Source organism: Zeugodacus cucurbitae, chromosome 4 (assembly GCF_028554725.1).
Source record: "Zeugodacus cucurbitae isolate PBARC_wt_2022May chromosome 4, idZeuCucr1.2, whole genome shotgun sequence".
NCBI classification, from domain to species: domain Eukaryota; kingdom Metazoa; phylum Arthropoda; class Insecta; order Diptera; family Tephritidae; genus Zeugodacus; species Zeugodacus cucurbitae.
Genome location: NC_071669.1, coordinates 1,062,831 through 1,080,540, shown reverse-complemented (window position 1 = coordinate 1,080,540; position 17,710 = coordinate 1,062,831). Strand labels below are relative to the sequence as shown.

At 38.8% G+C, this 17,710-nt stretch overlaps 2 protein-coding genes across 3 annotated transcripts in view; both read left to right on the top strand.

The window, feature by feature from the left end:
* Positions 1–17,710, top strand: part of LOC105215858 (receptor-type guanylate cyclase Gyc76C) — a 99,100-nt gene that overhangs the window by 76,092 nt on the left and 5,298 nt on the right. For both annotated transcript variants that reach the window (XM_029044047.2, XM_029043960.2), the window contains exons 4-16: positions 6,184–6,430; positions 6,498–6,695; positions 10,068–10,133; positions 11,360–11,572; positions 12,145–12,299; positions 12,637–12,859; positions 13,537–13,708; positions 13,836–13,996; positions 14,214–14,510; positions 16,441–16,773; positions 16,834–16,999; positions 17,079–17,388; positions 17,462–17,690. In XM_029044047.2, the coding sequence (XP_028899880.1) occupies positions 6,239–6,430; positions 6,498–6,695; positions 10,068–10,133; positions 11,360–11,572; positions 12,145–12,299; positions 12,637–12,859; positions 13,537–13,708; positions 13,836–13,996; positions 14,214–14,510; positions 16,441–16,773; positions 16,834–16,999; positions 17,079–17,388; positions 17,462–17,690 (2,715 nt within the window). In that variant the 5' untranslated portion in view covers positions 6,184–6,238. The remainder of the gene's footprint in view (positions 1–6,183; positions 6,431–6,497; positions 6,696–10,067; positions 10,134–11,359; positions 11,573–12,144; positions 12,300–12,636; positions 12,860–13,536; positions 13,709–13,835; positions 13,997–14,213; positions 14,511–16,440; positions 16,774–16,833; positions 17,000–17,078; positions 17,389–17,461; positions 17,691–17,710) is intronic.
* Positions 2,801–4,161, top strand: LOC105215785 (uncharacterized). Its single transcript, XM_011189940.3, has one exon. The coding sequence runs from the start codon at positions 3,108–3,110 to the stop codon at positions 3,936–3,938; it is 831 nt and encodes a 276-aa protein (XP_011188242.1). The 5' UTR covers positions 2,801–3,107; the 3' UTR covers positions 3,939–4,161.

Below are 17,710 nucleotides of genomic sequence, written 5' to 3'. Positions count from 1 at the left end.
GCAAATACTGATGAATAGAAAATAAGACAATTACTTAGCGATATTTTATAATAACTTTATTATTCGAATCAAAGAAGAAGGCAATTCTTTTCCAGATGCTTAAATTTAGTAGCTGATTTCTGAAGTTGATTGCAGACACTTTGTGATGTCGCTTAACGTCTTGCCATGTTCAACGAAGTCTTGTTGGTACTGTAGTCTATATCATCTCCTACCTTCTACTTATGTTTGTATGTGATTGGCGTTGAACCGTTTAGCCGGTTATAGCCGAATCGATTAGAGCGCGCCACTCCTCTTTTTCCTTCGAAGTTCGGCGCCAGTTGGAGATTCCAAGTGTAACCAGGTCGCTCTTTACCTGGTCCCTCCAACGGAGCGGAGTCTTCCCCTTTCCTCGGCTTTCTCCGACGGGTACTGCATCGAACACTTTCAGAGCTGGAGTGTTTTCGTCCATTCGGACAACATGACCTAGCCAGCGTAGCCGCTGTCTTTTTATTCGCTCATGTCGAATGTCGTCGTATAACTCATACAGCTCATCGTTACATCGTCCGCGGTATTCGCCGTTGCCAATGTTCTGAGGACCATAAATTTTGCGCAGAATTTTCCTCTCGAAAACTCCTAGTGTCGTCTCATCTGATGTTGACATCGTCCAAGTTTCTGCACCATAAAGCAGGACGGGAATGATAAGCGACTTGTTTGATTTTGGTTGGCCGAGAGAGGACTTTACTTTTCAATTGCCTACTGAGTCCAAAGTGGAAAGTGTGATTCTGCGCTGGATTTCGAGGCTGACATTGTTGGTGTTGTTGATACTGGTTCCCAGGTATACGAAATTATCTACGATTTCGAAGTTACGACTGTCAACAGTGACGTGGGAGGCAAGACGCGAGTGCGCCGACTGTTTGCTTGATGACAGGAGATATTTCGTCTTGTCCTCATGCACCTCCAGACCCATTCACTTCGCTTCGTTTTTGAGGCAAAGGTCAAATCGTTATTAGCGAGCTTGTTTAGTATAATTTAGTATAAAAATTAGTTAATTGTAAATCAAACATCAGTTTAAATCAAGACGAGAAGCGTGTACTAAGCAGTCAAATCTCCAGCTCATCTTATGCCACTTAGAGCCCCTCAAAATTCAGCAAATATTATCTACAAATGTCACGAACTAAGCAAAGTTAGTTATTTTAAATATTATTTTTACACAACTTCAGTCATGTGGGTGGGCGGCGGTTGTTAGTGAGATCCATTTGTTATTTACATAAAAGAAATATTAATTTTGTTTTGTAAAGAATGCTGAATTCTTGAAAGCTTTAAGTGCTTAGAAAGAAACTTTGCAGCTGCATTTGGTAATTATCGCTATGCTAAAAATAAGCACGATCGTGCGCAATTGTTGTTGTTACAACAAGCAATAAATAAATACTAAAAATAAACCGAGTGAAGTGTGTGTGTATGTAAATGTATATATGGTATAAGTCTATATACTTAAATACTTGCATGGTGATTGTAAATTACGTCGAATTGCGCGCTAAAAATAGCATTTAACATGAATAAATCGAGCAGCGCGAGTGTTAATAGCGATAACTGGTTTGCTGGCAATATTGAACATTCTTCAACTCAAAATTAATAAAACTAACAAAGAACACGAATTGGGTAATGCATGTGTAAGCATTATTTAAATTTTATTTAATTGTCGTGATGGATCATGTGCTCGGAAAGCGTTTATTTTTGATGGCAGCACAAGCAGGAATTCACGAAGAACGGTAATTTGGTAGGTGTTAAGTGAGCGGCATTGGAAAATAAATCTTTCTTTCTGCTGTAATCGCGTTCACTGAAATCAAATTTTGCTAAGAACATCTTTAACGCAGTTAATTATATATAAATTGCAATTCAGCGCATATTCAGCTAACTGAAATGCCTAACTTTTTATTTAATTGCATAGAAGTGTAAGTAAATGATGAAAAATATATAAATTTGTATGCATCCATTAAGTTAAATGCTTAATTCAGCGCACTTTGAGCACAACTCAGTACATATTCCATCAACAAAAGCGTAAATTTAGTAAAAATCCAATTCAGCTCTTAATAAATGGTATTCAGCGCATATTCAGCAATTTCGTTGAACTATTACTGCATTGAAAAGCAATTGAAAAGCTTATTCAGCTCACTGCAAACTTAATTCAGCGCACATTTAGCACTTCTTTTTGGCCTTGATGCTTACAATTTGACATTTATGTAAACCTTCGTTATTTAGGAGACTAGTATCACTTATTGTTAGCACATTCTTTAATTCTTTTTTCATAAATTCTTTCTTAAATTTTAAATTGTTTAAAGTAACTTTGTTTCCCAAAAATATAATTTTTTTGGATTGAACTTGTGACAAATGCCAGTATGTAATTGTTCACTTGTCTGCATAAATATGCTCCGTTGCACTTTTCACATTTCGCAGTTGACAATCTTCTTTTCAGATACTCGTATGTAAATCTAGCTGTATGTGAGTCCTGGTTGTGCCGTGTTTTTCAAATTTGCATAACTGCACGTTATTGTCTCAAAATATTTCGAAATTCGTGTATGCAGCTTTGAATTTTTAGATTTCAAGTGCGTTGCATTACTGGCTATTGCCTGCTTTTAGGCGCACAACACATTTCGAAAATGGAGAAATATACTACGTGTCTGTGTGTGTGTGGTGACATGAGCAACATAAATGCGTTTGTTTCGTGTATTTTGTATCATTTCGGCCGCAATTGTCTGCCGGAACCACCTTGTTACCCAGTTTGGTTGGAGCTACGCTTTTCCACTCACTTTTCCCCAACATGTCAGCCTTCAAAGGCAAACGTAAATTTTCAATCAAATCCAACTGACAAATATTTTCTTTGTCAATCAACAAAAATTTTCTCTTTATGTGACATGAAATTTCCGTAAGAAAAAAACTACACACAAATACGCTAAATTCCAAATTCCACAAAAATCCAAAAAAGTGCGGGTAAGGTGTGCGAAAGTAACGGCGAGCGGCAAGCAGAATCTCCACTTGTGCCAGTGTAATATGTAAAAGGTGTTTACTCGTATCCGCACGGCAAGTGATTCACGCCCACACTACTGAGTCCTGTTGGTTAGCTAGCTGTCATGGCGGTCCTCGAGCGCAATGGCAACTTGAATATCTGGTGGTTTCCCAAGGAGTTCAGTCAGTCGCGCTACGGCGAGTACCATCACAGCGGCACCAATTCGTGCACTCTAATCACGCTCATCCTGGCCGATATGGTCGCGAAAGAGGGGCGTGGATTCTATTGCCAACGCATGCAGGATCTACCACCGCGTGCTGTGGAAATCTTTGCCGAAGGCATAAATAAGGGCAACAGCGCCTACGCACATCTGATCGCCACCAGTGCGGATCCGGAGCGCAGCGGCGGCGTTGCCCTGCAAATAACGGCCAATCAAAATCTCAACATACCGGACGCGCTGAATGTGCTCAAGCGACAGCCACACTTTCGCCTCAAAGAGTGGTTCTTCACGCACATGCAAGCCGATCCCGAGCGTGAGTCGTGCCGCACCATTGCGCTGCGTCTGCTGCAGGCGGTCAATACCGGCCTGCAGCAGTTTCGCCAGGCGGGCAAGGTCAATGAGCATTTCCTATTCGCCGCAATGATTTCCGACAATCGCACCGTTCTATTTGTTATCGAGTTTCCGGCGAACCTCATCACCTTCTTCGATTCGCATCAGCATGGACGTGACGCGGGTGCTGTGGTGGCGCAGTGCAACATCCGCGACATGTTCGACATGATGAACTGGTTCGTGAACATGAATCACGATGTCTACTCCAGCCAGCCGCACATATACGAGGTCTCGTTTCTACTACCCGATCCATCGGGTATGCCAACACCCTCCAAGGGGGAGAAATGCGAGGTCTCACAGTTGAAGAACAATATGTCGCTTGCGAAGAAAATGCAGAAGAAATGATGTATCTCGGGCGCTAAATATTTACTGTGCATAGTGTGTTGGCCGTACATTACACTAGCCTCCTGCTGCAAAAATTGTCAAGTGCAAATGTTTATTGAAAGTCGAAAATGAAAATCGCAAAAATGCAAATGTCGTGTCAACTCGGTCTCTATTCTTCTATAACTCATCCACACAATCTCTTCATTTCGATAAAAATAAATAAAATTTACAGAACCGCAGCGCAGAGTTGTTGTATTTTTTATTGTTGATGTGTTTATGCGAATTTGCTTTTTTTTTGAACTTTTACTTTTCATATTAGAAAATGAGCTTAATCAATATTAAGCTTTCGATCATAGCTTTAGAAGTACTTCAACTTGAAGTAGCTGATGCTTTTGTAGCTTATTAGTGAAGTGTGTGTGCTTTAGTTTGAAGTTCGTCGTAAAGCTTTATTGAATCACTTAATACGAAAGTGAATATGAAAGCTCACAAAAGCTTATAGGTTAAGTGCTTGTGCTTTAGTTTGAAGTTCGTCATAAAGCTTTATTGAATCACTTAATACGAAAGTGAATATGAAAGCTCACAAAAGCTTATAGGAAACGCTAAATACGAAAGTGAAGATGAAAGCTTAGAAAAGCTATCACACTTGAAATTGAATTAGAGCCACACGGTGAGTATTTTGATGACATTGGAAAATACTCAATGCTATCAAAAGTAGCTGTTTATGGATTTATAAAGGGTATATGGCATAATATATATTATCGTGGATTTTTTGTGTCTTTAGCACATAGCGAGTTGCTCAAGGCGGTGCTGTACAAGCATATTTACTCTCTCTTCTGCGCTTTTGGTGTCTTTAATCTATTAAAAAATGTTTGGCATTTCATTTTCACAGTGATTATGTGATTACACATCTCCTTAATTAGTATTTGCTTACATGAAAATGAAATTGGCATTATGTAAATGCGCCAAAAAACGGTACATAATGAATATTAATTACTTGAGATTAACATCGTACGTATCATATGCATTAAAGTAATATGCGCAAGTATTTATGAGATTACATAAATCCATTATTGCGCACACATACACACTCACAACCATTTTAGAGAACTTTTACTGCCAAAAGAAGCACACACACACATACACATGGATACTCGGCTGCGTTCATATATAATTATTTGTGTGTGTGAATCAAAATAAACACTTCGTTTAATTAAATTACATAAGAAAAATAACTGAAGGCCCGTCGCATACATAACTACAGACACACGTCGTTAATTGACGAAAATTCAATAAGCCCTTACAAATTAATAGAAATACCACTTTCGGCAATCGAATCAATTAAAATTACTTAAGAGACGTCAAATTTAATTAAAAATCACTCGAATTGATTTGTTGTTATTAATGTTTACTTCTGTTTTCTTCTCACTAACATATTTAATTGAAATGCAATAATCATTTAATAACCGAACAAATAGTTACCTCAAGTTACTTGGAAAGCAGAACAACTCTTCAATTTGAGACCAAATGTGCCTTAAATTGAACTGTGAATCATACAAGTGCGCAAAATTAGTTCATTTGTCGCCGCAAACGTGCTTTGCATGCGAAATTAATTACTGATTGAATCCAAATGTAATTAGCATAACACACGCCACCTCCACCTCTAAGTACCGCAAGTGTACTATGTTCAATGTCACTAATTACTGCAGAGTTGATTTGATTTCGCATATGCGGTGCCACTCGTACACAACTTCCGGTTCGTGGAGTGTGAAGCTGTGCTTTTGTGTCTCTAATTATGCATACAAACCGGACTTGGCAACGACACTTAGTTGAGTCGGACCCTCTGACATAATTAGCCTTTGCTTTGAGGCAGTAGATAGATTTGGCTGAGAATCTCTCATTTTACAATTACCTAAAAGACAGTTGACTTCACTACTGATCATTTAGGTTGAAAAGGAAGAGGTTTTCACCTGCGTTGCAGAAAATACAGTTGAACTTACATCACTCGAACTGCTATAACTCGAAGTTCTACATAAACTCGAACGCTTGAATTGGCAATAGAAGTCAAAATTCAAACAAATTACCTTCTGTAACTCGGAAGTCTCTCTAACTCGAAGTTTTTTTGTGGATTATGGTGATTCGAGTTAGAGAAGTTCCTCTGTATATCATTTTCTGAATATTTGTCTGTTCTAAACTTAAATTAAGTACTTAATTTCAACTCAATTAATTAATTTTCTAATTTTTTCACCAATTTTCTTTCTCCTTACAGAGCAAAAAATTCTTCCTCATAGGTGTCGCGCTGATCGGCCCCGGCCTAAGGGGCCATGACGCGTTGGCCCTTTCATTATTTATTATTGCTCTCGGTGGCAGTATTCTGTGTACCGGGTGTCATAGCGTGGCGCGACGAACAAAATAGGACCATACTCAATGTTGGCTATCTAACAGCCATTACCGGTGAGCTAATGGACAAGCAGGGTCTGGCCATTTCAGGTGCACTCCAAATGGCTTTAGATGAGGTGAGTTGCTTGCCCATATAAAGCCAATCTTATAATCTTTTTAACTTTTAACTCAATCGCTTTGCAGATCAACGCCGATGACAACTTGCTGCCGAATGTCAAATTGCAGCTGCGCTGGAATGACACCAAAGGTGACACGGTGACTGCTACCAAAGCCATAACCGAGATGATATGCGATGGCATTGTGACGATATTCGGTCCGGAGGGTCATTGCTATGTGGAGGCTATTGTGTCGCAAAGTCGTAACATTCCAATGATATCATACGTAAGTCCACTTAACTTTAAGTAACTTAACTTAGTTTAACGTAAATTAGCTTAACATAACGTAAAGTAACTTAGTTTAACGTAACGTAACTTAACATAGTTTAACGTAACGTAACTTAACTTGACTTAACTTAATTTAATTTAAAGTTATCGCCTTCAGTGTGTGCGTTTAAATGTGTGCTTCCCTAACGGTGTTGGCATCAATTCTTTAATCATCTAATATTTTTAATGTTTTGCCGCTGAGCTTTCTGCAAGTGATTTCTTGCTCAGTGCAAAGCTATCAAGTAACCAAGTTTAAGTGTGTGACATGTCCTTGCCTGCGCACACCCACCCACATGCAACTCTACACGAGTATGAGTGTAGGTATCCTTTCAATTATGCAAATGTCGCCGGCTGTGCGAGGATGTTTTGCGCTCAAGGCACACCGGAAGGTACGTAACTGTATCGTTTCCTTGCTTGCTTCCCCGATATCGTCATTACTCGTACTCGTTATAAGTATGTGAGCGATTTTGTGTGTTAGCAGGCAGTTTGTGTGGCATCGTCGATAGCAGGTGTGGCTGACAGTATGTAGACTTGTTTTACATTAAATTATCCCTGAAAACGCATGCAAATGTGGAAAAAGAGTTTGCAAAATGAAGACAAGTGCGGTCTAATAGAAATTGTAGCACGCAAAAAGCACGAAGAGAAAAGAGGAGGCAGACGCGGTAACTAAAGCAACATGTTGTCGCTTGAGTCGGAGAATTATATTTAGATTATGTACAGTTAAGAATTGAATTGAAAATTTTTCATACCTTTTAGATTAGTGTGCGGTTTATTACTGCATGGCAGTACGCTTGGCTCGCTCAGTATCCGTTATTATTATGCTGAATCACTCATATTTTTATACTCTCGCAGCAAAAATTGCTAAGAGAGTATTATAGTTTTGTTCACATAACGGTTGTTTGTAAGTCATAAAACTAAAGGAGTTAGATATAGGGTTATATACATCAAAATGATCAGGGTGACGAGACGAGTCAAAATCCGAATGTCTGTCTGTCCGTCCGTGCAACGGATAACTTGAGTCAAAATTGAGATATCTTAATGAAACTTTGAACAAATGTTCCTTGGTACCGTGAGAGGGTTGCTTTCGAAAATGGGCATCGGACCACTGCCACGCCCACAAAATGGCGAAAACCGAAAACACATAAAGTGTCATAACTAAGGCATAAATAAATTTATAAAAGTAAAATTTGGAACAAAGGATCGCACTAGGAAGTGGCATATTTGGCTGTAATTTTTTTGGGGAAGTGGGCGTAGTCCCGCCCACAAATCTGTTATTTGTATTTAACTCGCAAACCAATAAAGCTATATAAATCAAACTTTCTGCAGTCGGTTTTCTTGCGTACCTCACCACACATCATGAAAATAGTTGAAATCGGATAATAACCACGCCCATCTCCCATACAAAGATTAGGTTGAAAATTACTAAAAGTGGGTTAGCTCACTAACGAAAAACGTCAGAAACACAAAATTTTACAGAAAAAATTGCAGAAGGAAGCTGCACTCAGATTTTTTTTACAAAATTGAAAATGGGCGTGGCATCGCCCACTTATGGGTCAAAAACCATATCTCAGGAACTACTCGACCGATTCGAATGAAATTCGATACATAATATTTTCTTGATACCCTGATGACACGTGTGGAAAATGGAATGGAATGAAATCGGTTCACAACCACGACAACTTCTCATGTAACTCATTTTGAACTCCATTTATTCTTTCAGTTTGTAATGTATACATAAGTCATCAATGAAGATAGCGGAATAAAACTTTAAACAAATAGTGCATATCATCTCTGGCTTCACTTGTGAAAAAAATTGTTGAAAACGGACTATAACTTTCCAAGGCTCCGGATATCGAACATGTTAAACTCACCGCCTAAGGATAAATTTTAATCGAAAATATGTGTAAAACTCTCAGATTATTTAATGTAATTCAGAAAAAATTGTCTTCTTCTAGTAATATGTCTCTGTTCTAAAAATTATTAATATCGGGTCATAATTGTCAAAAATTGTCTTCTTCTAGTAATATGTCTCTGTTCTAAAAATTATTAATATCGGGTCATAACATCTCCATGTACCTAATTATAGGTTTTTCAAAAATACGGTGGGCTTTATTCCTCATATATGTTTTGGTTAATATGTGAGATTTCTTAGAAAATGAATGAAATCGGTTCAGGAATTACCTCAGCCCTCATATACTATATATGACGATTTTCGATATTCTATTAAACTTTATGCCGAAATTATGGGTAAATTTGTGTGTTGTCTTAATAAAATTTCTTCAATTAATTGCGAGAATATAAAATGTTCGGTTGCACCCGAACTTAGCCTTTCCTTACTTGATTGAGTAATATTTATTTCAGAGGTCCTGTCAGTCAATTTAGCATAAAAATAGAGTACACCTCGTTTATACCGGTGTTCAAATTATTTTCTAATACATTTTGGGGTCATTTTTTTTGGTGTATTACACTCTAAAAGTAAGGAAATAGTTCAACAAATTTCATAGAAGGATGTTGTGATGACATACATACATGGTTGTATATGTAAATCTAATGAAAGTCTGTTGCTCTGTTTTCAACTTTTTCTGTTTTTTCTGTTTTTCCTTTTTGACTTTTTTCTGTTTTTTCTTTTCGACTTTTCTCTTCTGCTTGTCGCTTCTTTCGGGTTTGAGTATTTGAGTTAGTAGTAGTAGAAGTACCATGCAATTTTTTGCAGTTGTCTATTTTTCTAAAAGCTGCTATTTAATCAAATTAGGAAAAGAAAAAGGAAAAAAGAACTTTCGTGCTTTCTTATTATATCAAGATATGTTTGCCTTTGTACGTTAGACAAACCAGAATGGCTGATTTTGGTATTTACTTTTTTCTAGGTTATGTTAAAAATACGGGGTCAAAAGTGTTTGTATGTAAATTCTTGGTGAAGACATGTAAATACACGAATATACATATGTGTAAGTGTTGATGTATCTACCCATGAACCCCAAAAGGATTTTAATCAAATTTAAATTTTCTGCTGAAAGGAATGAAAATAGTTCACACTTGCACCCAAATATAGTTATCGCTTTCCACAGAAAAAGGACCAACAACAAAAAGCATTCAACCATTTAGTAGTAGTTGAAATAAAATCAACATAAAATTAATACTGCGTGCATTTGATGCAATAAATTCTAAGCTTTAACTCATGCGGATTTATTTTCTCGCTTTTGCAGATTTGTTTTGAATATTTTTTATTTATTTTATTATAATTTTCATATTTATGCCATTATTTTATGCGCATTAAGCGCTAATAAGCATGCATAACTCATTTGAATTAATTTTTTTCACTTTTCCTTTGCAGAAATGTGCTGAATACAGAGCATCCGCCATACCGACATTTGCGCGCACCGAACCACCAGACACGCAGGTAAGTCAGTCACACGGCCACGAGGCGATTAAGCGAAACGCTTCCGACTAACGCGCCACCGCCGATGCATGTCAACGCCAATGGCGGGGAATGCTTAAGTGCCACAAACGGCGGAAACTAGTTAACTGCCGTTGGACGTGTCGCGTTAGAAAAAATTCTCTTTGAACTATATATTTGCGCTGCAACGTGCCAGACATTTTCTATTTCACAGCTGCCGGCTGACGGCCGTCAGGCGTTCAGCTGTTCATCACATTTGTTTAGCCAGTAGCCGTGCAAGCATTTGCGACGCGCTACGTGTCCTGCAAAATATTCCTAGTTTGGCGTATTCTCCTAGTGCTAGTTGGCTCAGACTTTGAGTCACCTTTGAGTGAGTAGTTGTGAAGTTTGCGAGCGCGTTTTTGAAAAATTCATAATTGCTGCCTAAGCGTGGCAAAGCACGTCTGACACTTCATCTACTGCCTGTCAACTCAACTACTTGACAAACAGCTGTTTTGAGCAGTTTGAGTCAACTTCTATATGATTTTCTTAATCTGCTTATTTTGAAGCAAAGGACGTACAGTTTGCTTCAATTTAATGCTAGTATACTATATTCGAACAGGTTAATTAGTTGAGACAATTAAGATATAATTGAATGAGAAGTGTGATTAAAATTAATCAAAACCGAAAATAGCATCATTGGATGGCGTTCTGAACAGATTGTTTGCAGATTTCTAGTTACAACAGTTAAATTGTCAATTAAATGTAAATAGATTAATTAGTTAATTGCTTCATCATTGACTACATTGAGTACAATTAAATGTTGAATTATCTCATTGTCAATTAAATATTAATAGCTTAATTAGTTAATTACTTCATTATTGACTTAATTGAGTACAATTAAAGGTTGAATTATCTCATCCAGGAGTGTAATATGGATTTATGTTTAATTTATAATATTTTTTACTGTTTCCTCCTCTTAAATGAGCCCATCCTTACGAGTATAAAAGAAGTAAGAAGCTTTAAGATTAAATTGCAAAAATACCGTCAATTGTCTGCACTAAAGGCCACCAAATAATACAGGCAGACCTACTGAATATTAATTAACATATAATTTAATGTGGCAATATGAAGAATTCCACTCCAGCATTCATACTGTTTCATCACTTATTTTATAGCTGTATAATTTCTGCTGTTTATTAATGTCCATTTCCTTTTCCTCCTCGTGTTCTTATTCATTTGTAACGCAGGTAATTAAGTCAGTGATTTCGCTTTTGCGTTACTATGGCTGGAAGAAATTCTCCATTCTGCATGACGAACTGTGGACGACCGTCGCTGATTTGCTCAAAGAACAGGCCACCAAGAGGAATATGACCATAAACCATAAGGAATCGTTTCTTACGAATATGCCGAAATGCTGTGCATTAGGGTTGCCATGTTGTCGTACGAGTTTTTGGTATCAGGTGAGTGTTTGGAAGGGGTTACTCTGAAGGTTATATTATATATTTTAATACTTTCCTATTAGAGTGAAGCCATTTAATATATATTTTATCATTTCTACAAGCATACTTTTAGGCGTTCTTGCTTTTAATTGCAATTTCAAGCAATGTACTCTTCATTTGGAACTTTTCGATAGAACAATTAAATATTTTCAAAGGATGAAATTCACTATGGGCCTCAAATATGTTTACTATAACCTAAAAATTTATGATTTTGCAGAAAAAAAAAATTTAATTGAGAAATAGTATAGCATAAGTTTAGTACCTTTGTATATAGTGAAAGTTGCCTCATAAAAATAATAATAACTTTCGAAGATTTCTCTTTTAAGTTCATTAAAAGTAGCATTAAATGACCAGAACCCCAGCATAAAATTGCTTGTGAGCACTTGCACTAATTAATTAACTTGATTGCCTTCATTTAAACTTTTCCCATTAAAACTAACGCGTAGTAATTCGCAGACTGTTTGTGTACTGTATTTGTAAAATTGTATTATCATTACCATTACCTTGTGCTTATGATTTCATTTTATTTGTAGACTGTGCAAAATACAATGAATCGCACCCGCATCTATGTATTCCTCGGTTCGGCGGGCTCACTGGTCGACTTTATGCTCTCCATGGAAACGGCCAATTTGTTCCTCAAAGGTGAATACATGGTCATCTTTGTCGATATGATGCCCTATACACCAAAGTAAGTAACCACACACACATATACCTACCTCTCACACACACACCCAATATTGAAAGCCTGCTGTTAATTCGCCATTCTCAACAAGTCTTCTTGGCAGCATGACAACACACACACACATACAAACTATAATAAAAGCCATTTCATTTAATTGGCATGCCTTCCTTACACCACTTTCGGGTGTAGAATTGCTTTTTATTTGTTAGTTCCACCGTTATTAGTTTATTGCTTAGTTTTCTTCTTCTTATTCTTCTTCTTCTTCTTCTTTTTCTTCTTAACATCAAATGATTGCGAAATTAAAAATTGTAAAAATAATCGAAATTGCACTGATTCTTTTTAGAGAAGCCGAAAAGTATTTACGCAAACCGGAGCAAATTGAGGCGATGAAGGTCTGCCACGAAACGGATAGCTTTCAGCATTTGGCGCGCAGTTTGCTAGTCGTGGCCTCCACGCCACCCACGGACAGTTATGAAGATTTCACGGCCAAAGTGCGTCAGTACAATGCGAAGAAGCCGTTCGACTTTCTTGTGCCATCGTTATTTTACCATAATAAATATCTTAAGGTGAGTACTCACACAGGCTTCTAGTTAATACTGAATACTAGAATTTGAAGTGCAAAATGCCAAAGTAACAAGTGGCACAGTGATAGCCAAAAAAAAAGTAGAATTCACCTTGGTGAACTGGTGAGGTGGATGGAGATGACAGTAAATTGATATCAACGACTCTTCTGAGTTACAAGAATGCCATTCCGCTTCTGAAGCGGCGAGTCAATTAGCTCAATAAGCGTCTTAAGCGGCCAAAAGAATGCAGTGTCCAATGAGTACTTAGTCGAACTAAATTACTGGTTACAGATACAGAAAATATGTCTGCTATGTTAATTTGGCAATTATGCGAATTTGCCACTAAAGTGACTGGGCATACGCCTTCGTCAAACACGATAAATTGTGAATGCCAAAAGCGTTGTCAAATTATTGAAGGTGCGCCCAATGGAGCTAAGGAGCCAAGCTGTAGCGCTTTGTTGATTTTGCAGGCGCCTACAAGTATGCTAACAAGTTATGAATTGTTTTCTTTTGGCGGCGCAAGTATTCAATTCAAAACAATAGCTTTACCGTTATTTCCACAAGGCTTTAATGTCAGCCACGAGCCGCGTACGCTCTCAAATATGTATTTATGCAATTCAAAATTTTTTTGCTGTCATGTTTATTTACCGTTATGTCTTTCTCGTTTTTTTCTTTTACAGTTTGTTTCTATATATGCCGCTTACCTCTATGATTCCGTTAAGCTCTATGCCTGGGCGTTGGATAAACTGCTGCGCCAGGAGGAGCGCATACTAACGGATGATGTGATATACGATGTAGCTAGTAATGGAACTAGAATAATTGAGACTATTATCAAAAATCGTACTTATAGAAGTGAGTAATTGGTGACATGAATTACATATTTATGATAATTAACGAGTTATTCATTGGTTATACATATGTGTAACTAAAATATATTTGAAAATTTTATTTGATCTATTTTTTTTTATTTTTTTTATAGGTATCACTGGTGCAACCATAAAAATCGACCAGAATGGTGATTCCGAAGGCAATTTCTCGGTGCTGGCCTACAAGCCGCACAAACACTATTTCAGTGATAATGTTTCCTGCAATTCGCATATGGTGCCCGTGGCCTATTTCCAACAAGGGGAAGATATTCCAGTGAGTGAGTCGTCATTTTTGTTTTTGTTTTTGGTTTCTTTGCTTATGCGTTTAGTGCATCAACAACAAATATTCATAGCATTTATTATAAATTTTTCTGCATCTTTTATATTATATATGAGTGCCACTTTTAGCCGTTCACCTGTCGCTTAAAATTGTTTTTCTTTTTCTTCTTCTTCCCGTTTTCTTTTTTTTCGATACCTCTCTCACTTTGTAGGAATACAAACTCATCAATGGCTCGGTGCGCGTTGATTGGCCCTCGGGCGGTGATCGTCCCTTCGACGAGCCGATGTGCGGTTTCGCAAACGAGCTGTGCAAAAAGGATGATCGTCACATTACATCGGTGGTGGCGGCCGGTGTACTTGGTTTACTGCTATTCTGTGCCGGTGTCATCACAATGAGCATTTATCGAAAGTGGAAAATCGAGCTGGAGATCGAAGGTCTCTTGTGGAAAATTGACATATCGGAAATAAAGGGCTACTCGGGCAATGATATAGTCGCATCGCCAAGTAAGGTGAGTTGTAAACAAATAAATGCGAAGATTTGAAGATTATATTACTTAGTATAACTGAAAACTGAAAACTGAAAACGGACACCTAGTCGTATGAGTAACCTTGTTTCTTTCACACTTGTTTGAAGCAAAGAATACCGAATAGCGTTTCGAATGGATCTCAGTTAGTATGAAATAACTGATTTATTATTCAAAGGAATCTAAAAATACCATTCTAATCATGCCCGTCCTGTCTGGGGGTCTTGTTAAAGCTCAGACCTTGATACATTATATGCATATGTGTACATCCTTTGTTTCGAACTCGTTAACATGTCAAAACTCATTCTGCCAGCCAGTCAGAGTTCTTTTCGTCCTACGCAATTTTTAATTAATCCGTTATGACAGCAATACATCGATTGTCTCTCTGTTGCTTCCCCACCATTCAGCTTACAGCTATTACTTTCAGCAATACAAACGCAGCAGCATTGATAGCTGAATGACAAAAATAAGCCTACATTTCCACATCTTCTGCCCATATGTGCTATCCTTAAGGTGCATCGTTTACTCTGCACACGTTCTTTGGCAATTTGCTGCGTAACGGTCACTCCAGGAACGTGACAATTCCGTCACATAGGCGCCACAGCCACAGCCACTCAAGCAACTAGCGATCTGCATATTTGTTTACTCATCAACGCACACACACGCACACGTGCCACATGCTACATGCCACATGCCCCACACGCTTAAATTGAACGCTCGACTGCAGCGCAGTAGAATCGGGCATATTGCGCCTGTAGAGCCGACTGTTTACTTGTTTACCATTGAGAGGGTAGGCCAAACGGCGCAAAAGAAAACACGAGCCAGGTATTGGTACGTGAGAAATATCACGTTGCATTCGTTAAAGTCGTTGGCATTACGTTTGGCGTCGCTTCTTCATTCTCTCCAATGCATACGTTTGCTAAATCTCGTTATTGCCTCGAGGCGTGTGTCGTCGCTCTTGTATGGCATACTGATGCGTGACACTCTATTAAATAAACATGTGAATGCAGATTCGTTTTCTCGCACCAATTTAAAGCCTCTTCCGTTCGGTTTTTTGTGGCTTGAGGTTATTAATGTCAGCGCTGTTTGTTGCTGTAAAAAGTAGCGCATATTCAACTCATCATATGGCGCTTTAAGCGTTAGTTTTTTGAGTTAAAGCCAGTAGGATCCACTAGTTGTCTCATTAACGCAAGGCTTCTTCTGTACTCAAACTGACTGTAGAGCGGCCGTTACACAATGTCATACGTTCCACAGCATTGTAGAAGTTCAATCAGCGTCATATGACTCGACCAATCAACGGTTTCCGACAAATATTTTGTTCCTGCACACATTTGCAATTCCATTGTAACGAGGTCATCACTTCACCGCATATCCTTAATGACTTTCTCTACAACCAACTGCGCTAAGATAAAGACCGTTTTTTGCTTCGGTAATTCTAGTTTCCGTACTCAGCCACGTAAACCATTCGGCATGTGATCAAGCCGTGCACTCTCTAAGCTTGGCAGTCTGTCTTTCTGTCACTCCTAATTGAAGTCACGCCATTAGCAACCACTTCATGTGGGACTCACTAACGCCTCACTAATTTCTTTCTATTTTTCTTTATGTTTTCCTTCACATGTCGCCGCTGTTGCTGCTGGCTCCACGCTTCGTACGCCATTTCCATGTCAAATATTCAACGATGCTACAATTCCGCAAATGGTGGACACACGAACCGACAAACACGCGTCGTCTATGCTAACGGTAACCGCATTGTTGTCAATCGCCCGACCATCATCAATGCCGGCTCATTTCCCTAACGACATGCGCTCCGTTAACTTTGCCATGGCGTCTTCGCATTCGCAATCGCATCTAAATGGCATGCATTGTTCTATGCTCAACAACGACGTTGACTACAACAAACAACGTGCAAAAACAGTTGAGCTTAGTGAGTGCCCAATCGTTTGGTTCGCGTTGCTCAAATCAAGTATTCACCTCGACGGCGCGCTTACGTGGCGCAGTCGTTCGCATCAAGGAGCTGAAGTTCCCGCGCAAACGGGACATTTCGCGCGAGATAATGAAGGAGATGCGTTTGTTACGCGAACTACGCCATGATAATATAAATAGCTTTATTGGGGCTTGTGTGGAGCCGACACGTATTCTACTAGTCACCGATTACTGTGCCAAGGGCAGCCTCTACGATATAATCGAGAATGAGGACATCAAGTTGGACAACCTGTTCATCGCTTCGCTCATACACGATTTGATTAAGGTATGCGCGAAGGGTGGCTAATCAACGCTTAACGGTACTAATTGAATGCTTACATTACAGGGCATGATTTACATACACAACTCGCAGCTGATGTACCACGGAAACCTGAAATCATCCAATTGTGTGGTGACCTCGCGTTGGATGCTGCAAGTGGCCGACTTTGGTTTGCATGAACTGAGAAATTGTGCGGAAAGCGAATCCATAGGGGAACATCAGCACTACAGAAGTAAGTTAAAAAAAAACTGCTCCACTACAACATAAACTTACTCAAAAACTCATTACACTGTACTCTTTTTAATTTGTAGACCAATTTTGGAAAGCGCCCGAACTGCTACGCAATCAACACTTGTATGGCACCCAAAAAGGCGATGTTTACGCATTCGCTATTATCATGTACGAGATAGTGAGTCGGAAGGGGCCATTCGGCCAGATCGCCTATGAGCCAAAGGAAATTGTCGATCGTGTGAAGGAGCGGCCAATGGCAGGCAGCATACCATTTCGACCCGAACTAGAGTGCATAAGGGAGTACGAGTTGTGTCCTGATTATGTGCTTGATTGTATTAAGGATTGTTGGAGCGAGGATCCTGAGTTAAGACCTGACTTTCCAACTATACGGTAAGATTACCACGAAACACACATAAGTTACCGCTGGTGGTAGCTAACATTTATTCTTTTTCGATTCATTAAGGAATCGCTTGAAGAAAATGCGCGGTGGTAAGACGAAGAATATCATGGATCAGATGATGGAAATGATGGAGAAGTATGCCAACAACTTGGAGGAAATCGTAACCGACCGCACGCGTATGTTGTGTGAGGAGAAACGTAAAACCGAAGATTTGCTGCACCGCATGCTGCCGCGAACTGTGGCGGAGAAGTTAACAATGGGCCAAGGCGTCGAACCAGTGTCATACGATTTGGTAAGCGAGACCGTAAAACC

Coding starts and splice junctions, on each gene's coding strand:
- LOC105215785 (XM_011189940.3), top strand. CDS start 3,108: ATGGCGGTCCTCGAGCGCAATGGCAACTTGAATATCTGGTGGTTTCCC.